The sequence below is a fragment of the Felis catus genome, chromosome E1 (genome assembly GCF_018350175.1).
Source record: "Felis catus isolate Fca126 chromosome E1, F.catus_Fca126_mat1.0, whole genome shotgun sequence".
Classification (NCBI taxonomy): Eukaryota; Metazoa; Chordata; class Mammalia; order Carnivora; family Felidae; genus Felis; species Felis catus.
Genome location: NC_058381.1, coordinates 31,127,336 through 31,147,369, shown reverse-complemented (window position 1 = coordinate 31,147,369; position 20,034 = coordinate 31,127,336). Strand labels below are relative to the sequence as shown.

At 44.3% G+C, this 20,034-nt stretch overlaps 1 protein-coding gene across 2 annotated transcripts in view; it reads left to right on the top strand.

The window, feature by feature from the left end:
* The window catches only part of HLF (HLF transcription factor, PAR bZIP family member), a 53,543-nt gene that overhangs the window by 1,517 nt on the left and 31,992 nt on the right, over positions 1 to 20,034 (top strand). For both annotated transcript variants that reach the window (XM_006940189.4, XM_003996672.5), the window contains exon 2: positions 1,159 to 1,494. In XM_006940189.4, the coding sequence (XP_006940251.1) occupies positions 1,159 to 1,494 (336 nt within the window). The remainder of the gene's footprint in view (positions 1 to 1,158; positions 1,495 to 20,034) is intronic.

The following is a 20,034-nucleotide window of genomic DNA, read 5'->3' as shown; positions in this document are numbered from 1 at the left end:
TCCTTTAAGGAGTAGCACTTGGGAGGAAGGTGCTGCCTGCAGTCTTTTGCATCTGTGGGTGTTTTAAGTCAGATTCTCAGGAGATGAGACTAGAGGATTAGAATGGATGGCAGCGGAGGCTGTGTTTCTCTGAGGAAGAAACTCAGAAGCCAGATTCCCTGATCCCAGATTCCACCCGCGCCTGAGTACTAGAATGGGCAAAATCCAGAGCACTGTTTAAAGACGTCCTGGGGTGAGCGGTACTTACAGGTAGGACATAGCTGCATACCTCCCTTATAGGTATTTAACGAGCCTTCCAATAGCTGTTCTTTTGACAGATTGCATACATGTATAATTTTTGTGAATTGAATCGTATTTAAGCCTTTGGGGAAGAGGAGGAAGAAAACACTTAAAAAACAAAAACAAAAACCTCCTTTTGTAAAATGCAAGGTGCCCCAGCAGCTTTAAAAGCAAACATATGTGGGTTCAGGAAGTTCTGTTTTCTCCTCTGCCAATGTGAGGCATTGGTCAAGTTCCTTCAAGTCTCAGAGCCTCTATTTCTTCATTATAAATGGGGACAATAGCGATTTGCAGATTTATTGTGAGATTTTTGGACATAATTTATGGAAGGAAGCAGGTATATAGTATGTGCTCAATGCATGGTTTCAGAGGAGGGTGGAGAGTCCCTGCTTTACCAAAATTAGAATCCCTAGCTCACTGGCTAAGTCTGAATGACCTCATATTGTTACTGTAATGAATTTCCTGGAAGAGAAACCGTGCCTGGTTATTGGCTGTTTTGTTAAAAATCACAGCAATTGTATGTAACTGCAGGTGTTACTTTGCCACTGTGGATCTGAATTATTTGTCCCCTCCAATAATGTACTGAAAACTGTGTTCCTTTGTTTATATTCTAGATCAGTCTGTAACCCTGTCCCAAGGACTAGTGCTCTCTTTCCAAAGTAAATAGGAAGATGTTGAAAAACAGGCAGAGATCCATGTCCTGTCTGAACTTTTAACTCTAGATCCACAAAAGCCAGCAGCCCGAGAAGATCCCCTGGGTTTGTGAGAACGGTTTGAAGGTGGTGTTTTGTAGCAGAGGCCAGGAGGAGAGATTAAAAAAAAAAAAGCCACGTTTTTTTTTTTCCCCTTGTTAAGTCCAACTTTCCCTCATTTCTGCAGCATTTAGTAAAGATAAAGACAAGGAAAAGAAGCTGGATGATGAGAGTAATAGCCCGACGGTCCCCCAGTCGGCGTTCTTGGGACCCACCTTATGGGACAAAACCCTTCCCTATGACGGAGATACTTTCCAGTTGGAATACATGGACCTGGAGGAGTTTTTGTCAGAAAATGGCATTCCCCCCAGCCCGTCTCAGCATGACCACAGCCCTCACCCTCCTGGGCTGCAGCCGGCTTCCTCTGCCGCCCCCTCCGTCATGGACCTCAGCAGTCGGGCTTCTGCACCCCTTCACCCTGGCATTCCGTCCCCAAACTGTATGCAGAGCCCCATCAGACCAGGTAAATTCTAAAAAGATTCTCCCTTCAGATGGGGAAGAGGGTGCAGGGGAGGGGCGGGATGGGGATGGCAGAAATATCTTCACGATCAGGGAGACTTTGGCTGGCTCTGAAAGAGGAATCTTGTATTTCACCCACAGCCATGATTGTCCCACATCAGTGAGCATCTGTATCTCCGGGAGAGTCGGCTAAATGCAGATTCTATGGACCTCCCCCCTGGAAATCCTGATTTTTCAGATCTGGGATGAGGGCGTAGGAATATGTGCTTTGAACCTGGGCAATTCTGTTGCAGTTGATCCACGGGCTGCAGTTTAAGAAACACCAGCCTACAGTTAATGGTTTGGATATGTAGGCACCTCTCTATCTCCTCTCCTTCCCATTCCCCTCTTTCCCAATACATGATAAAGGACCTTGATGAATGATGCGTGTAGGCTCTCTCTAAGGCTGTGGTTCACCTATGTTCATTTCTGTCTCGTCCGAAAGGAAAAAAAATGTGAGTTAGGGGTGGGGGGCCGATCACTTTTTCATCCTTTTCCTCTTGTGCTCTCATTGAGAAATTGAGTCTACAAGCACCTCTCACTGTAAGTGTGGCTTAGCCTTTCTCAGGGCCAGAACTCTATTATTTCTGTAAACCAGATTGTTCTTACGGATTTTTTTTTTCATTTTCACCTGTTTGTCGTACTGAATCCATGTCTATCAAAGCCCACAAGGTCAGCTGTAAATGGTGTTGAAATATTATACAGAAACATCACCCAAAATGTCCAGTACTTCAAAACCCATGGCTCGGTGCTCAGACAGAGACACGGTTTGAGGTGTTTCAGCCCTGGCTCTATGCTGTTAGTACTCTGTAGTGCAAAATGAACAGGAAGAAAGACCATTTCACGTGCACAGGTAACCAGGAACAAAGATTCAGCCAGATAAATTGTCAAGAAGGTCACTGAGCTGAAGGCCTTTGCTGCAGGGGAAGACAGAAAGCAGGACAATGGGGGATTTGTGCTTGAGATCATTCCTGAACTCTGTGTCTTCACCTCGCATAGAATTTCTGTGACATGCAGAGCAAGATTAAAATGGAAGGAAATGATGCAAAGGAGGAAGAAAACACCCCTGCCTTGAAATATTAGTATTGGATTTAACATCTTTCTGTGCTGGTCCCCTGCTCTGAAACCTACTTTGAATGATAACTCAAAGCCACTGGCTAGAATGGAATTAAGTCTTAACTTCTGACCACTCCAGGAGCTTGCAGAAGCTTGGGAACACATTCCTTGATGTGACCCCAAGCCCTAGTTTCCTGGAATGGACAGTGCCATGGTTTTGTTTCTTTCCAGGAACAGATAGTGAGTGAAATAACATTTAAACCAGGGAGAAGGGGCTGGAGCCCCAGTGAGAAGGCACCCTGTATCTCAGTCACTCTACTCTGTAGAATGAGATTTAACTACTTTGTAGCTTTAGAAAGTGATATTACCTCTCAGGGCTTCAGTTTCCCTTCCCTTTGAAGGATATAATTTTTATTTGATTGGGTTAGTGTGAAAATTATATATAATATACATAAATAGTCAAATGATTACTAATAGTTGTCGCTGTTATTATCTGTGTCAATTTTTATCATTGATTTCAACCCTGTCTTCTGAAATACTTTCTTAAGATACTTAGGAACAGTTGATAACCCTCCTCCCTTCTGGAGAGAAATAACAAGAGATTTTGGCCGATAGTTATTGGATTGGTGTGTTACAGCCTTAACACTTATACTCAGTTGACAAGTATTTCTCCATCCCCTGCCAAATACAAGATGTGTGCCATGTTAGAAGTATTGTATTTTTTCCGAAAAGGCATGTGAACATTGGGTCCCCAAATCTTGGTTCCTACTGACAATCAAGAATTAAGGTTTGAAGTTTGGAGGCTTTCTTAGAAGTCATTTGTCAGAGCTTGTTAGAATCGGTAATTAGTGACTCAAAAACTTGGGATGCCCCAATCAGATTTGTAATCCACAACAAAGGGCTTCTGAGTTTCCACAGAAATCATTTTGTCAGGTGACAGGGGAAAGGTACCAGGATCCAAGGGGGAACTGGAATCTAGAAATAAGTTCTTCATTTAAATGTGTTTTTGTTGTTATTGTTTCGTTTTGTTTTTTGTTTTTTGGGTTTTTTTTTTTTTTTGTTTTTGTTTTTTTTGGTAACAGAAACATACTTCAAAATAATCTTCTTTTTTGAACTGGAAACTCAGTGATACTCCTAACAAGAAGGGAAAAAAGCTAAAGGTCTTCTTCAAATACCAAGTATAGAGACAATGACACCCTGCTGTAACAACTTGTACAGGGTTGGTCATTATAAAGATTATGTGCAAAATAAAAATCTAAGGGATGTGGACTTGATGGATGGTATGTCACCAACAAAACTGAAAAGGAAGACAGTTCTTGGTTTTTCCATGTAATCACAGTAGTGACCAGAGTAGACATGCCAAGTGGATCTTGAGGAAAGGGAGTCCTCAGAAGGCAAGAGCACAGGTGTAGCCTTGAGCATTCTGGGAATTATATTATTTCAGTCTAGACCAAGATTTCCCAACCTTGGCACTGGTGAGGTTTCAGGTAAGTCTTTGCCATAGGCCAGTGTCCTGTGCGTTGTTGCATGTTCCGCAGCATCCTTGGCTCCCGTCCCTTAGATGCCAGTCACACGCCACCCTCCACCCCCAGTCACTGCTCCATGTCCCCTGGGACACCCCTGTTGAGAACTTTCAATTGGGGCAGCAAATTGGTGTAGTTATCCTGGGCACAACTCAACATCCTGTCACATACACCCGGATGCTTTTTGCCTCCTGTAACACTTACTGGCAAAACTTTTGAGAAGGTCAGGAGGCATTAGGTTGCCAAGAAGAAATATCATGTTAATAAAGCATAGTTCTACACCGTTAGTTGATAAAGCTATGACGTCCAGCGAATCAGGAGGTAATTACAAAACAATTTTATTGAACATTTGCTTTCTGTATTTGCTCAGCATGCATCTTTGAGTTATGCTCAGTAGCATTGTGTCATTAGGGCCACCTGTCTGGTTGAAAGGAAATTAAGCCATGAGCTGACAACTACTGCATTTCTAGGTCTACCCCAAGTGTCTTGGAACGGCAAGGTGAGCGTTCTTCTGAATTCTCTTACTGTTCACCATGACTGCCCCCCGACCCCCTTTCCTGCTTTGTGCACTCGTCCTTGTTCCTCTGTCTGATCAAAGAATAAATCAAATATCCAAAGAAATACAGTTTCCCTGAAGTAACTCAGGAATCTGTCGGAGCCTCCTGTGGCTATGGGGTGATGGCTAAGCCTTCTGGTTGACATCTTGATGAAGGCAGAGTGCTGGTTGCTGGATGCTGTAGCCACCTGCACGGGCTCCTCTGTCATCTGAAGGGCAGCATCCCAGATGGTCTGGTCCCAGGTCAGCCGAGATGGCAGGAGTCACCCTGACCGCTTTGCTGTTTGCCTTTCAGATGCTATCAGAGATGGTACCCAGGAGTGTTCTCCTGGAGGTATGTCCTGGGTACTGGAAAAATAAGAATCTGTTTGCCCCGAGAATTGAGCGATTGCTTTAAGGACAGCAGTCCCTTTAGGGAAAGTCATCTGTAGCAGACAAAGGCAGAGTTATTTTTAAATCACATGCTTGTAAAGCCAGATTTGAAATCGTTTCCTCTGGTGGTTTTTCTTTGAATAGCTTGGGGGTGTCCTACCACTGTTAGACCCATATTCGGCTGAGAATTAAGAAGGCTGTCTTTCTAGTTCTGAGCACAGAGACCGGGTCATGATGAAGGCTGACAGAGTGAAGTGAAAATCTTTCTATGTGGTGGTGTGTAGGAAGAGGAAGGCGTAAGCGGGTGGTATAAGCCGAGTGGGGAGATGGGGGAGAACCCATCATACCTTTGCAAGATGGAATTTGTCTTCTGTTTCTGCTGACCTTCCTTTGTGCTAAGGATTTGGCACAGAAGGAACCTGCTGGCCCTGGGATCTGGGTAATGACAGAGGGGAGTTCTGTGCTGGTGGTTCTGGGATTATGGGAGGTCCTGCCCAGGCAACAGGATTCTCTTGCTTTTCTCAGCATCATGAGAAGAAGCTTCAGTTTCTCCCTCCCCGTGAGGGCATGTGGTTCTGTGTTTTCCCACCCAGCACATTAGTAGGTCTGTAGGTTGGGAGCATCGTGATTGATAGTTGCTGTGCACTGTGCCTCAAGTATCTTGGAAGTTTTACATTCATTGGGATCAAGGACATCATCAAGGGGAGAGAGTCCAGCTTTCTTTGGAGACAGGCAGATTTTTTTTTTCTGTTTCTTGTTAGAGTTTATCTTCCTCCCCACACCCTATAGAGGACAGACTTGCCCTATTTTGCTGGGTTTGACCTGTTGTGACATTCCCAGGATAGTGTTCTAGTCTCCTGGCAAGAGGTATTTTCAGATAGGTATGGAAAGCTGGGTGGCGGTTCAGAGCATAAGCCCTGGACCTCGGGGGGCTTGGGTTCACATCCTGGACCCACACTGGCCTGCTATGCAACATAGTGTTAATTTCCCTACCTCTTTAAGCCTCAGTTTATGTGTCTTTGGAATGGAGATGATAGACCCCTCCCTTGGGGTTTTTGCGGTTAAATGAGGTAATGCCTGACAAAGTTTGACACCGTGTATGGCACATGAATACTCAGTGCCTGGAGCTGTTGTTCTGATGTCAGAGGCAAGGGAGCAGGGAGAGAACTCAACTGGATTCCCAACCCCTGTTCTCCGTTTAGGGATTTGTTTCATCCAGTCCCCTTCTCTCTGCAAAAATAGGACATGCATTTTTTTTTTTTTTTTTCTCCAGCATGCCTAATCCTTATTCTGTGTAGCCTGCTTGACTTTTCTCCTTCATTCTGGGTTAGGACAAGTGACTTCCTGGTGTTAACCCAGCAGCATCGCTTCTGGGTTAGCAGCTCCTGGTCTGCCAGTATGGAAACAGCCACTCACTCCGTGCCCAAGCCCCCCCCCCCCCGCCCCCCTGCCCCAGCTCTCGTGTGAACCCTGACAACCCTGGCCACCTGCCTGCGTGACCGTGTGCTTCAGGCACGTGGCTGTGCCCCGTCGAGCTTGCCCAACCCTGGGTGGTGTGCTGGCTTGCTTCCATCCCCCACCCCAATCCTTGCTTCTCCTCCCAGGCAAACTATGGCAAGTGCCAGCAAGAAATTGTAATCCCGACCCTGGCAGGAGAAAGCTGAGCTCTGTAGGGCAGTTCATATGCAGGAAGCCAGCTCGGTCCAGCATTGTAGCCAGACCCCAGACTCAGCCCTGTCTCCTGCCTGCCTGCCCAGCAGCCCTGTCTTCTCTGCACCGCCCTGGCGGGTGGATTCCTGTAGGCCAGCTCCTGCCAAGGGTCTTGGCACAGTCTTCTGAGTTGAGCACTGTGCCTACCAGACTAGAAAAATAGCAATATGAAGACAGGACTAGGTAGGGGAGAAAGAGAGGGGTGGGGAAGGTGGGAAGAGAAAAGGATTGATAACATCCTGATGTAGAAAGCCAGAGGATGAAAAGACAGCGGTGATTTATTAGGTTTCTCTGGAACCCTCTTCTGCAACCGGACTAATTTAATTACTCTTACCCAAGAGCCTTTTTTTTTTTTTTTTTTTTTTTTAATGTCTCAGCAGTGAAAATGGAGGGAAGAGGGAAAGTAGCAGGGGAAGTAGTAAGATTAAAAAAAAAAAACATTGGGAGAAAAACATGAGAGGGACAGGGAGATACATTGGATTCTGTCTACATTGGATTCTGTAATGGAAATGGTTGAGAATATTGTTCATGTATTATATTTGATATTATCCCAGCAAATGTCTTGACCTGAAGCCATGAAACCATTGTTTTGGAATAAACTTAATTTTCCTTAAGCCCTGGGTGCTCACCAGCTTACTGTTCACAGCATCCGTGAGAATGCCCAATGTTTGGGACCACTCTCTACCGGCAATATAGCAAAGTTTTAGAGCTTAAGATCCAATAAACAAACAAACCTGGGTGTAAATCCTGACTGCCCTGCTTGCTTTGTGGTCTCAGGCAGATCACTGAAATGATTTCCCATCTGGAACTTTGAAATAATCTCTGGATTGGCCTCATGGGACCGTGGAAGGTCCTGTGAGCCGGTGCGTATAGAGTACTCGGCACAGTGCTTTGCACACAGTAAGTGCTCAATAACAGCTGCTGTGTGTGGCATTCTCATTACCATCTGATCTCCTTTCTCAGAGGAGGACCTAGCGTTTGTCTCCAAGCAGGTCTGTATACGCTTCCTTTCCTAGCCCATTAAGGCCTCTGGTCAAGGCATTTGAATCTCTCCTCTGCTTTTCTGCCTAGTCTTGCTTACCCCACTTAGCCTCTGAGTTTTAGGTAACCGGGGGTAGCTAAACTGTAACCTGTATGCATTCCTCCTTGCTCATGAGGTGAAAACTGAAACAAACAAAATGCAGTTCAAATAAGTTCCTGATTAGAAGGTTTCTCAGTGACATATTTGCAAGTAAAATCCATCAGTTGATGTTACTATTGAATTTTTAATAACAGGCATTAAGTAATTATACTTGAAGACAATATAATGACCTCAGGGGTAAAGAAGCTGTAAGGCACGTTATGTTGCGGGAGGAGGAGAGAGGTCTAGTTCATCCCCTTGCTCACAGGCAATACTTTGCATAAGCATTCCAGAGTAATATTTCCTCTTTCCCTCAAATGGTCCCATACTGGATAAATCCTTACTCTTTCTGCGCCTTCATTTTCCCATCTGTAGGGTAGCATCTTTCTTGGGCTTATGTGAGCTTTCTAAAGCTAATGTGCACGAAGGGTCCACTGTGGCACCATAGGTCAGCTCTGTTACTTTCACCTTTGCTCTGATTTGAAGGTTAGGGAGCAACAGAGGAATTTTTAGGAGCAGTGTGGATGGTTCCCAGAAATAGCATCACAGCTTTCAGTCTGTGGTGTGCCCTGGGGAAGACAGACAAGGGTACCACTTGGCTTCTGGCCTCAAAGAGATGGCAATTTAGTAGGGAAGATAGAGGTTTTAGGTAAAAGGGTGAGTGACAGGACAGCGTAGCATGTCCTTGGTGCCAAATGATGGGGACCGAGAGGCCCCCAATATCTGCTGAAAAGAGGAGATGGAAGAGTAATCAGGAAAATGAGTAAAGTGTTTAAAAATGAATAAGGGAGCAGGGCAGACACTGTGAAGGGCCAGACCTCACAGGAAGCAGCCAGCGCCCGGGGCAGGAGCGTCTGAGGTACCTCTTCTTGGAAGACGTGGAGCCTGTGTTGGGCCTGGGAATGAGAGGTGTGGAGAGCCGGAGTGGTGAGTGGGCAGCCGGTGCGCGGAGTTGTAGAGGCAGGAACGTCTGCGGGGTGTTTAGGGAACAAGGTGTAGATCCAGTTTGGCTGGTACGGGAAATTCATATGAGGGAGTCGGGGAGAAGAGTCTGGAGGGGCAGGTGCCAGGCAGGCTGGCAGCTTCAGGAGTGCTGGGCTGCGGAGCTTGAACTTTATCCAGGAGGCAGTGGGGAGCCATTGAAGGTTTGCGAGGAGGGAAGTGGCATGTGGACATTTCCAGTTGGGTTCAAGGTTGGATTTGAAACATTTTTAGATACTTCACAATAGTTTCCTCTGGCAAACCGGGACTTCCGTATTATTATTATTTTGAAAATAAATACTCTCCCTTGAACATCAAACAGCTTTTCTAAACACAATGTTCTAATGATCTAGGGAAAGTAATTCAAAAACAAAGGGTTTAGGTTTCACTTATAAAGCCCATCATTTTGGGCTTTATGGTTTTAGTGACTGGGGGAAACACTCTTTGGCAAGGACATAGTTTGAGGGATTTGAATGGTTCAGAATTTAAAAGTCCAAAAGCAGGCCTGGTCTCACAGGAGTAGAAAAATAGATTTTAATAAACCCAACCCATTAACATTCATCACTTTTAAATGCCTCTGTTATAAGCTTCCTAGGTTTGCAAACAAGTGTATTGAACTGATTTCTGAGTGTGTTTTGTTTATTGTTGTTGCTGTTATGTGTGTATATATGCATGTGAGAAAAAGAAAGAAAACATTGATGCCTCAGTGATACAAATAGTACTTGATTATAAGTTTACCTGCAGCAGTAATATCAAGCTAAAAATACTTAGCTAAGTTTCTGGCCAACTTATTAATTTTACTCCTGAGAGACAAAGGAATCATTATTACAGTTTTGCATTCTTGAGTCCTGACCTTGTATTTGTGGCTTCCTTCTTTCCTGAAACCGGAATTAATTGCACATCATGCTTAGGTACGGTGGATATGAGGTGTGCGTGTGTGTGTGTTACTGAGAATGCTGCTAGAGTAAAGAGACTTTGTGTGTGTTATAGGAACAGGGTTTGGGGGATGGGATGGGGACACCAAATGGCACATGTGTGAAGTGACTCGCCCAAATACCCCCGAAGGGTACTCTGGTATCAGGCCAAGATTGCAGAAAACTGGAGGAGTTGCCCTAACCCAAACCAGTTCACTGGGAAAAAAAAAAAAAGAAGAAGAAGAGTCAATGTGTGCAATTCCACCAATTCCACCTCCAGCTATGTACAGTAGACAATTACAGGACTGTTGGCAGAATTGAGTGTCTGTTGGGGGAAAACCATACAGTACTTGTTTCTGTTAAATTGGCTTCTGGTGGATACATGCTCTGTGACTGAAGGTGGAAATTCCTAAAATGTTTGTTTTCCTTCTCTTCTGACTTTTACAAATATCATTGCTGTCTCAACTCCCTGCCCATCCAGCTCATAATGAGAATCCAGTCTCTTTTTCCTGAAAAATCAGACAGTTCCCCTGTTCCTCAAGGTTCCTAAAAGTTTTGGTTTTAGTAGTTTAATCAGGGATTTTTTTTTTTCATTAATGATTTTTGGAAGAATGCTTTGGAATTTGGGGTCTTATAATGAGAGATAGCTTTGTGGCTAATTAAACCTCTTTCCCTCTCAAATCTTGCCTGGGAGACCGTAGATTCCTAAAAACAATGAGTGCATGCTACAGAAAGATGCTCCAGGGAGCTACAACACTAAATCATCTGTGACAAAATGTTCTCTTAGAATGTGGGATTGCATAAATGGATCAGCAAAAATAAGTGCTTTGGCAGAAAAATCCTTGAGTGGGGAAGAGCAATGCTTTCTTTTCTAATTAGCTCTGGGTTTAACCGTCTGATTTGATGTGTTTGCTGTGGAATCCAGGCCCGGACAGCCGAACAGAGAAGGAAAGTCTCGTTGGTGCTCTAGAAGTGCTTCTGCACTTAATGGAAAGAGTTAAGAAGCGAGGCTGTCCATTCATGCACAGTAAATGCCTGTTGAATTGAATTGAATGGGAAAAGGGAAGGTTTGTTTGGGGAAGGATCCCCCTGGGACCAATGGGAATCCATGCTGTAAACCAGATGAACAAGATCATCTAGATATGGAGTAATCAGATTACCCAGATCAGAGATCTCAATGCTCCAAGATATGGAGAGTGGCAAACAGTTAAACTCCATCTGCCTTGAGACTTAGTTCACCTTAGAATGGATTCATTATTCTGTGGGCTGGGCTTCATTAGTTAGTATCACTAAGAAGATTATGGAGGCTTTTACTAGAGAAAAGTTTAAAAATAGGATGGGGATCTCAGATTCAGTCAAAATAATACTGTTTTTAAGAGACCAAAGGCCACTGAGAGATTTAAAGAGAAGAGAGTGATGATATACTGTGTACAAATAGAGAAATGCAGCCTTGATAGACTTTCTGAGGATAAATTTCTAGAACTGACAATAAGAATTTCACCGAACTTATTTCATTACAATTGATTTCTTTATATTAATACACTTTCCCAAGGGAGGTAGGGGTCTTTTTTCCTGTAGAATCCAATGTATGTTTATTTCAAATGGCCAGTAACCACCTGGATGATTTTTAAAATAATATATACATCCGTGTCAAAAAATAAGTATTTTTTAGCATTGTAAGTGAAATTTACTCAAACAGAACAGACCATTTAGCGGCATTTAGTTACTGGATTCCTTACAAGTTTGAAGATGAAAGAAATTTCACTACTACCAAACCTAGGTGTGAAGAAACAATTTGAATTTACTTATATTCTGTTTCTCTTTCTACCCTTAAGCCTTCCTGATAGTCACATCGCATTGATTCAGATTTTATAATTACTTGATCTTTAATTGATTAAACAGAAATTTACTTTTTTGTCTTCTGTATAAAGAAAGATATTGGGGGGCGCCTGGGTGGCGCAGTTGGTTAAGCGTCTGACTTCAGCCAGGTCACGATCACGCGGTCCGTGAGTTCGAGCCCCGCGTCGGGCTCTGGGCTGATGGCTCAGAGCCTGGAGCCTGTTTCTGATTCTGTGTCTCCCTCTCTCTCTCTGCCCCTCGCGTGTTCATGCTCTGTCTCTCTCTGTTCCAAAAATAAATAAACGTTGAAAAAAAAAATTTAAAAAAAATAAATAAAATAAAGAAAGATATTGGGGCACCTGAGTGGCTCAGTTGAGTGTCTGACTGTTGATTTCAGCTCAGGTCATGATCACAGGGTCATGGGATCAAGCCCCGCATCAGGCTCTGTGCTGGGTGGGGAGCCTGCTTAAGATTCTCTCTCTCCCTCTGCCCTCACCCCCACCTCTCAAAAAAAAGATAGCCCCCAGTAGGTTAATTATGCCAATATAATCTTAGGCACGTTTAACTTATTTGAGTTCAAAATAATCTTTAAACATCTTCTCCGTGTGTGTATAAATTGATGTTCGTAACCACAGTGTATATTAGTGAACTGCAAGAGAGTGTCTGTCCTTTGGACATTTGTGGCTGTGTGGATCCGTGTTCCACCAAATTGTTGCTGTTTATCTCTCTCTGCCTCCCTCCCCCATTTGCTCTACCATGCTTTTCTTTTATATTCATAAACTTAAATTACCATATACAGGAAGTATATGGGACCAAAAGAGGATTTTTGTTCATTTACCTACCAACAGAGGGGATGTCCTAGACCAATCCCCAAGGATGGTTTTTTTTTTCTTGCATCTGACTAATGAAATAATCATCTATTGGAGCAGCTTCCTCTCGTGTTCCCCTTTCTACATCAAAGGGCAGCATAACGTGGGGGTTAAACCTCTGGCCTGAGCTTAGATCTTGCCTCTGTACCTCTTCTGCCTTTGAATTTTCCTCTGTAAGTTGGGGAGATCACACCTGTGCCAGAGGATCCCTGGAGGAGTAAATGAGGTGATAACATGTAAAGCACTTGAGTGGTGCTCAATATATGAGTGGGAGCTTTCATCACTTGGATCTGTATTCTGCTCTTTCTTTTCCTCTGCCTCCATCTTCATCTTACGGACACTCAAGTAGGAGTGACTCTTGTGCTACAGCAGCGATGGCCTGGAAATGGCTCCCCACCTCCCATGTCATTGTAGGGAAGAAAGGGTAATGATGAAGCAGAGTGGCTGAGCATCCTGTGTATTGACTTCTGTGGAAAGATCTATCCACCTGGAAACCCCTGTTGTGGTCCTGTAACCGTGTAACCACCTGCTTTCTTGGGTGGTTCTGCTAAGAGATGTATGCTTCACCAGCCAGGGCTGTGTGTTTCATCTCCGTCTCCCACCATCCTCCGACCCTGTGCCAAAAAAAGAGCTTGAGGGGAGAAAGGGACAAGTGGAACTTACATACATGTCTTTTGGGGCTCTCAAGCCTTTCCAACATGCTGTAAGTATTGTGAGTTGGGTTTCTTCTTTTTTCTCTTTGGTGACACCTTTGGGCCATGTAGTGAAGAATTACCAGTCCCCCTAGTTGTGGGTGATGGGCTTCGGGGTAGGGAGAGGCAGGATTATGGGTCTCCAAAGGTAGCCCTCTCCCTGGCCTTCCATTCCCCCCAGTGTAAATCTCTTAGATACTTTCTTCTTAACTCCCCCTACAAGATGGTAAAGTGTGTTTCATCTCACCCCAGGGAGGTCCCCAGATAGGAAAAATGGACCCTTCTGTTGAAAGAGAAAGGGAACATGAGGAAATTGAGAAAATGGAGAAAAGTATGAAAGTAGTTTTTACACAAAGGAGACAATGTGATGTTGATTAAGAATTGGGATTAACCTGATATTACTTTGTTTTTCAGCCCGATTAGAGATGTGGAGCTCTTGGCATGGGTCTTGATATAGTACATTGTGTACTGTACATACGGGTGTGGCAGGATAAAGCTTCTCAAGGTACAACAGTCCTGTCTTAAGATTAACAAAGTACATCAAGCTAAGCAAGATTTCCCCCTCTTGATTCCAGCTAAGACTCCCTGAGCATATTTTTACATCTAATGAAGTATCTCTGAGCTTTCATAAAAGAGTGGGCACAATGCTCCTAAGTTTAAATCAGCTAAATGCATATGAAATCATAGCAGTACCCATTATGTGTTACAGCCGGGATGGCGCTAAGCACTTAATGCAAGAGGTTGTAGGAAATCAACTCATATTAGAAATGATGTCGGTTCCTGGAATTTAGTGTCTCCCAAGAGGATTGAATATTGTGGCGATGTCGCCAAAGTGTGTCTTCTCTTTTCTTCATCAGCCCTTCCACTCTGATTACAGGCAGCTTAAAAATAAATTTGGGCATGTCTCGGTGGCCAAAAACCATGGAGATCAGGATGAAATCATTTTCAAGGCAGAAATAACAAGCTTTGATAAAGATATTCAAAGAAACACAGTCTAATAGCGTGAGCACGTCGTGGTTAGACCCTTTAGGCACTAAATTAAATTGGATTTGGAGTCGAGGTCTCCTGAGAAGCCATGATACCTTGGGTAAGTCACTTAAATTATGAGCCCCCCCTCATTTCCTCACCTGGAACATGGCAGCCAATTACAGGATTATCATGAGGGTTAAATTACATTAAATGGGCTAGTCAGTGAACAGACCTGGGATTGTTAGCACTCAGTAAATTTTAATTCAGAGTGAGAATCTGGTATTTAAAGATTACTTCCTAAAAGTAATCTTTAAATAAATACAAAGATTGTAGTTCAGTCTCTGGACTCTCAGTCCCAGATTTCTGTGTTGTTGGACTGAGTCTTTGCAAAGCCTCAGGTGCCTCTCTAGGTACACGAGAAGATTTACTTATTTATAGTCCCAGCTCTGCTTTTAAGTGTCTTAAGCAAGTGGTCAACCTCTCTGGGTTTTACTTCTTCATCTGTAAGATGAGAATAATCTGTGCCCTTCTTATTTACAAGTATGTCATAAATATAACATAAGTTAACCAATTAGAAAATTGACCAAACTAAATTCAAATTAAAGTGTAAATTGGGTTAGCATTCTTATTTCCATTGGGTTTTAGGTGACAAGAGGAGAAAACATGTGGCAACAATTTGAAGGTAGGTCATTTACACAGAGCACTGAATTTGGAGTCTACCAAGTTGAGGCTCTAGGGCTAGTTTACCAGGATTGGGTTGTATGTCCCTCGTCACTGAAGTTCTCAGTTTTCTTACCTGTAAAACATGGGTGCTATTTTTAGCTTGATGACTCTGCTCTAAGACTCCATAAGCTGGAAGACTAACATTCACACTTTGGTGGAAAAGAATGCAAAGCCTCTTGGGTTGATGGTACTGCTCCCAAGCAAGTAGATGGATTAAGAATCTGACATTCTGCCACTCGTAAAGAGTGATGGAGTTTAAAAACTAAAGCTGAAAAGCAAGACATTTGACACCTTTGGGAAAAAACTCAACAGCATTCAAGCTAGTTTCTTCCTTAAAAATGGTCTTCATTCTGAATGGAAACCGCTGGCTTCTCTCTGGTATTCAACATATCTGAGTAACCCTGGAAGCAAATTATCTGGCTGGAATTATCACTCCAAGATTTGGATTTTTTTTTTTTCTAGCAGTGTTTTATTAGCCAGACAAAATAATTTTTTAAAAAGAGCGAAGAAAAAAAAAAAAAAAGAAAGAAAACTCCAAAGCCCACAGCCAGCTCTTTTGATGGCAATGTCTCTAGAAGGGCAGTAGCCATCTCTGCTTTTGGCTTGCTCCTCTGCATGTCTGGACTCAGATTTGTAGGGACCCCCCTCCCAAATCCATGTCAGCAGGTTTCACCTCCCAGCTGGCTGCTGTGGGTTGGTAGGTGCCTTGAATGTCATCATGAAAGACTGAAGCTTGGTCTGAGCTCAGCGGAAAGAGTTCTGTGATGAATTAGGGATGTCTGCCATAGGCTTAGGTGGGACAGTATTGTGCCAGGTATTTGCTGTCCTGACAGCAAGTTGGGAAGATCCTTTAGTACTGGTCCCTCCACTGGGCAGAGGATCAGGGACTTGGGCCAGTGCTCTTTCTGGTGTCCTGGAAGAGTGTTATTCCAAGCCCCTGGCACTACTATTTCTTTCTCTGCAGGAGGCTTATTCTGGTTAGTTTGATAGAATAGAAGAAGGGAAGACTGTTGATTCTGCACCATGGTCACAGGACAGGAATTGCAACATGGATTGAAGTTGTAATTCCAACAGTCCCCATCAGGTTCCAGTAGATACTCCAGTGAAAGGCGGACTTGGGTGGGTGCTCACTGCTTCAGTGAAGGCTGCCACAAACCACCGAGCCTGGCAGGCTGTGGCCAGCGGTCACAGCTGTGGATTCCCTGGAAACCTGGACCTTGGAATGGCCAGGAGGCTGGGCCCCCCAGTGCTCCACACTGCGATTCCTGACACTTAAAACAGAAGTGGCCCCATCTTCTTTAAGAAGGCATTGGAGAATTTTACCAGTCTGCTTAGGCTTGGGATGACCTTCCGTTACCTGTGCTAATGGAACCAATATTCCACGTTTATTTCTCACCAGTTTTAGAATGAGCTTTATGTTTTGGTGCTGTTGATCTGCTTTCCTGCTGATGTTTGAACCCATTATGCTTCCCACAGCCAGCCAGCCTCTCCCAGTTTTAGATCCATGCCCTGCACCAGTGGACTAATAACAGTCGCATTTTATTGAGAACTTACTATTTGTTCCCTGGGATCAAAGTCACTGTGTGACAAGGGGTGGGTCCAAGAGTGTGTGAGGCAGTGAGGTGAAGTGAGGTTAAACATTGTGGAGAATATAGAAAAGAGTGGACTGAGAGAGTTCGCCGAGAGTGGACCTAACTTCCTCTGCTACTGTGGTTTCCTCTTGTTTCCAATGACTGCACTTGAGTTCTGCATACGATTAACTTTCAATTATCCTGAGGCCGATTAACTGGTTTGCAGATTAACCAAGGTGAAGGCTCACCTGGGCTTGGGAGGTGCTCATCAACTCAGCTGCTGCTCCAAAATTAGCTGGTTATGGCTGATTGCCTGCCCACGGTCAAGGAGCCTGGGGGCTGGGCTGCTGCAGGGGAGGGGATCGAAGGAGCAATGTCTTCTAGGACCTTCTACTCACTTCAACCAGAGGAACCCATTGGCCTGTAAAGTCCTGCAATCCCCAGAATAATCGCTGAGAGGTTCAGGGTACTCTGCCCCTGGTACCTCCAGCCTCAACACACTCTCCAAATTGGGAAGATGAAATTGGCCAAAGGGCATAGTGAATTGGAAAATTCTGGAGATTAAGTGATCTACTGTGTTGAAAGGAGGCCCAATGAGCAGGGGTGGCTAATACCCCCTTTTCTTCCTCAGCCTGTGTACCTCCTGCCCAAAGATGTAGATTGATAGGCCTGAGGCACTGAGCAATGCATCCCTCTTGAGGTCAGAGGAGGCCAAGGCCACAGGGGCCATGAGGCAGGAGTTGTCCACAAAGCAAGCCATTCATGGTTCAGGCCTTCCCATGGTGATTGTTGTAGTTACTTATGACTCCCTCCCCATGGTTGCCTGGGTTCATGGATAGTTGACTGCATTTGCTGGGCCCCTGGGGGGTGAGGGAGTAGAAGTATGTGTGTTTGCCACACCTTACACCAGATCCGAATATACACAATTTAACCTAGGAGTCAAACTGCCGTATTTGGGGTAATCTCAGTTTTGGGGGGAGGTGCCAAGAGTCCCAAGTATACTCCAAATCTTGAGAAAGTGTCCATGAAGCTCTACCAAGAAAGCATAAATATTTGTATAGGATTATGTTTGATGGGATTCCATGGATTACATTTATTTTTTAAGCAGCATTCACCTGAGCACCTGACTTGGCTTTTCCTCTCTGACTCTGTTCTCATTTTGCATTCGCCAGGCCTGGAATGCCTTGCCTGGATACAACTGAGTTTGCCGGCAACTGCAGTCCCTTTTTGGCCAGGCCCATGGGTTTCCCTGGGTCCTTCTCCCTGGCTCACGTTTCCCCAGGGCTGTTGGTGTGTACCGTCTAGAGATCACATTTTATTAACACAAAGAAATCTGCTTGGGCTGCCTGGCTCTTGCAGTCACGTGGAGAGAAATGTGCTCCTTTGGTACACCAGCCTGCAGCTCTCTGTGCAAAATACAGTCAAGAGCTGGGCACTGGGCCAAGCTTACATTTCACTTTGGAACACACTTTCACATCACTCCTTGGCAGAACATCCACGGCAGTGTCTATTTGGGGAGTAAGTTAGAGAAGTGTTGTTTCCCTCTTATGAGTGTAGAGAGATAGGACCTTTAAAAAATATTTGACTTTTCCCCATCTTTGCCATCTTCAGGGTGCCCAGGTATTAAGGCGATCCAGCCAAACATGGAAGCTGTGTCTGAGTGGCATCCCATCCCTCCCACCATCTCTTGTTTCCCTTGCTAAATCGGTAAACATAGCCAGGACCGCCTGGGACAGAGAAACTTAGGCCAAGGTAATAACATCAAAACCAAAGTCCTGGAACTCTTGAGTAAACTAGTTACCCTCCCAGATAAAACAACTTTGTTGTCCAAATCTTTCTTTCCAAAGATCTAAGACTTTCAAATGTTGGTCCAGGGCCAACCACTGAAGGAAGGAACTTCAGCTAGCCTCCTGGAATGGCAAACACTGCTAAAATAAACAAATGGGCCTCTTCCATTCAGTTTTCCCTCACTGGTCTATTTTTATTTATCCCCTTCCCCCACCCTGTGTACTTTACTGCTTTGTAATACCCCACCCCCCTTTCTCTACCTCTGTTTCCTCTCCATCTTACTCCTCTCAGAGACCAAGTTGATCATTTTGCCTTCGGGAAAACAAATATCTAATTTCAAAAGGAGGACTCCGAGAAGAGAGGTGATATGCTTCTTTTGGTCTATCCCCTCATACTCAGTTATTATAGATGGCTGCCTAGCGCCTGACTTGGGCTTGAAAATAAAGTTGGTTCTGGAATTTTCAGCTCTCCTTAGGAAAGATCAAAATGATTTGAAAGCAAAGATTTATGGGAATAATGCTAACTTCTCCTCTCTCGATGAAACAGACCCCTCTTGTAACAAATGACTGAAAATAAACTCTTCCTTTACGGTCATGCCAACCCATAAATTTCATAGGGATTTCCCAAGTGCTGAGCCTTATTCTGATTCTAGTGTTTTCTGCTTTGGACTGTTGCTGTCAGTACCATGGAGCCAAGCAACAATGAATCTAGATTTAAAGAAACGTTTTCCAGCAAGGTGCATATGTCAGGCTGCTGCTTCATAGGACAGGCCACCCATGGGAAGCCCCTCATTTGTAAAAGAGGCCCAGAACCTCAGGGACCAAGCTGCAGCCTCCTGCTGGTCACCTGGGGAAGCCTTTGCTTACTCTGCAGAAGGGAGGTGACAGAAACCCATTCCACCTGTCTCAAAAACCTGCTGGTAATTAGCTTTCAAAATAATGCCAAGTCCTCACATGGCTAGTAGATGCATACGCTCCTTGGGGGGTGGAAAGAGTGCTACTTCACAGAGTTAGACCGTTGCGATCACATTAGTCATTCCAGGCGAGGTCAGAGAAGGTTATTGGAGAGATGGAAGTCTCCCTGCAGTTTCAAAGAGGTCTCCTGAAAGTATTGAGAAATAGTTGAAGTTCAGAAGTTTATTTGAAGCTTTGTTCCCCTTCCCCTGATAAGCCAGACAGGTAATTTTTAGCCACATTTTCTTTTTTGACAGACCAAAGCCCTAGCACATGATTGAGATGATCTGTAGTCGGCATCAAGTGTCAGTTCTCCATTGCTTGTGTGGATTATCCGCGTGGCATATTGGCCACGGTCAATGTGTAAGCCCTGGCTGGTTGCCATTTGCCACCCAGCCAGAGACCACCTCAAGGCTTCCACCTTGTGCCCTCGCTTGGGGAAGTGTTCAGGGAATGTGATTTCATTTCATAATTAACTGGAGCGATGCACGGTGCATTTCTTCATGCATTATTGTGGCAGGGCAGTTATCACTCAGAATTGGCCGTCCCTGGACTGCTTTGAAAATCCGTAGGTGAATTTGTTGGTCCTGAGTTGGCCTGTCCTCACTCCAGTGTGAGTATTTTAATCCTGCAGGATTTATTTTTTCATTTTGTATGAAATGAAGTAGGTGAAGGTGTGTTAAAACCCATCTTGTCTCCCAAAGCACTTCTGTAGATGCATGACTCTGCACTTGACCTTGAGTTTCTCGGACGTGAAGACTAGGCTTTTATCTCCATCTCCTCAGCACGTGCTTTATACCATAGTTGACGTTCAGTAAACATTTGTTGAAATAACAAAGGCATTACTTTCATTATAAATGGTTTTAAAA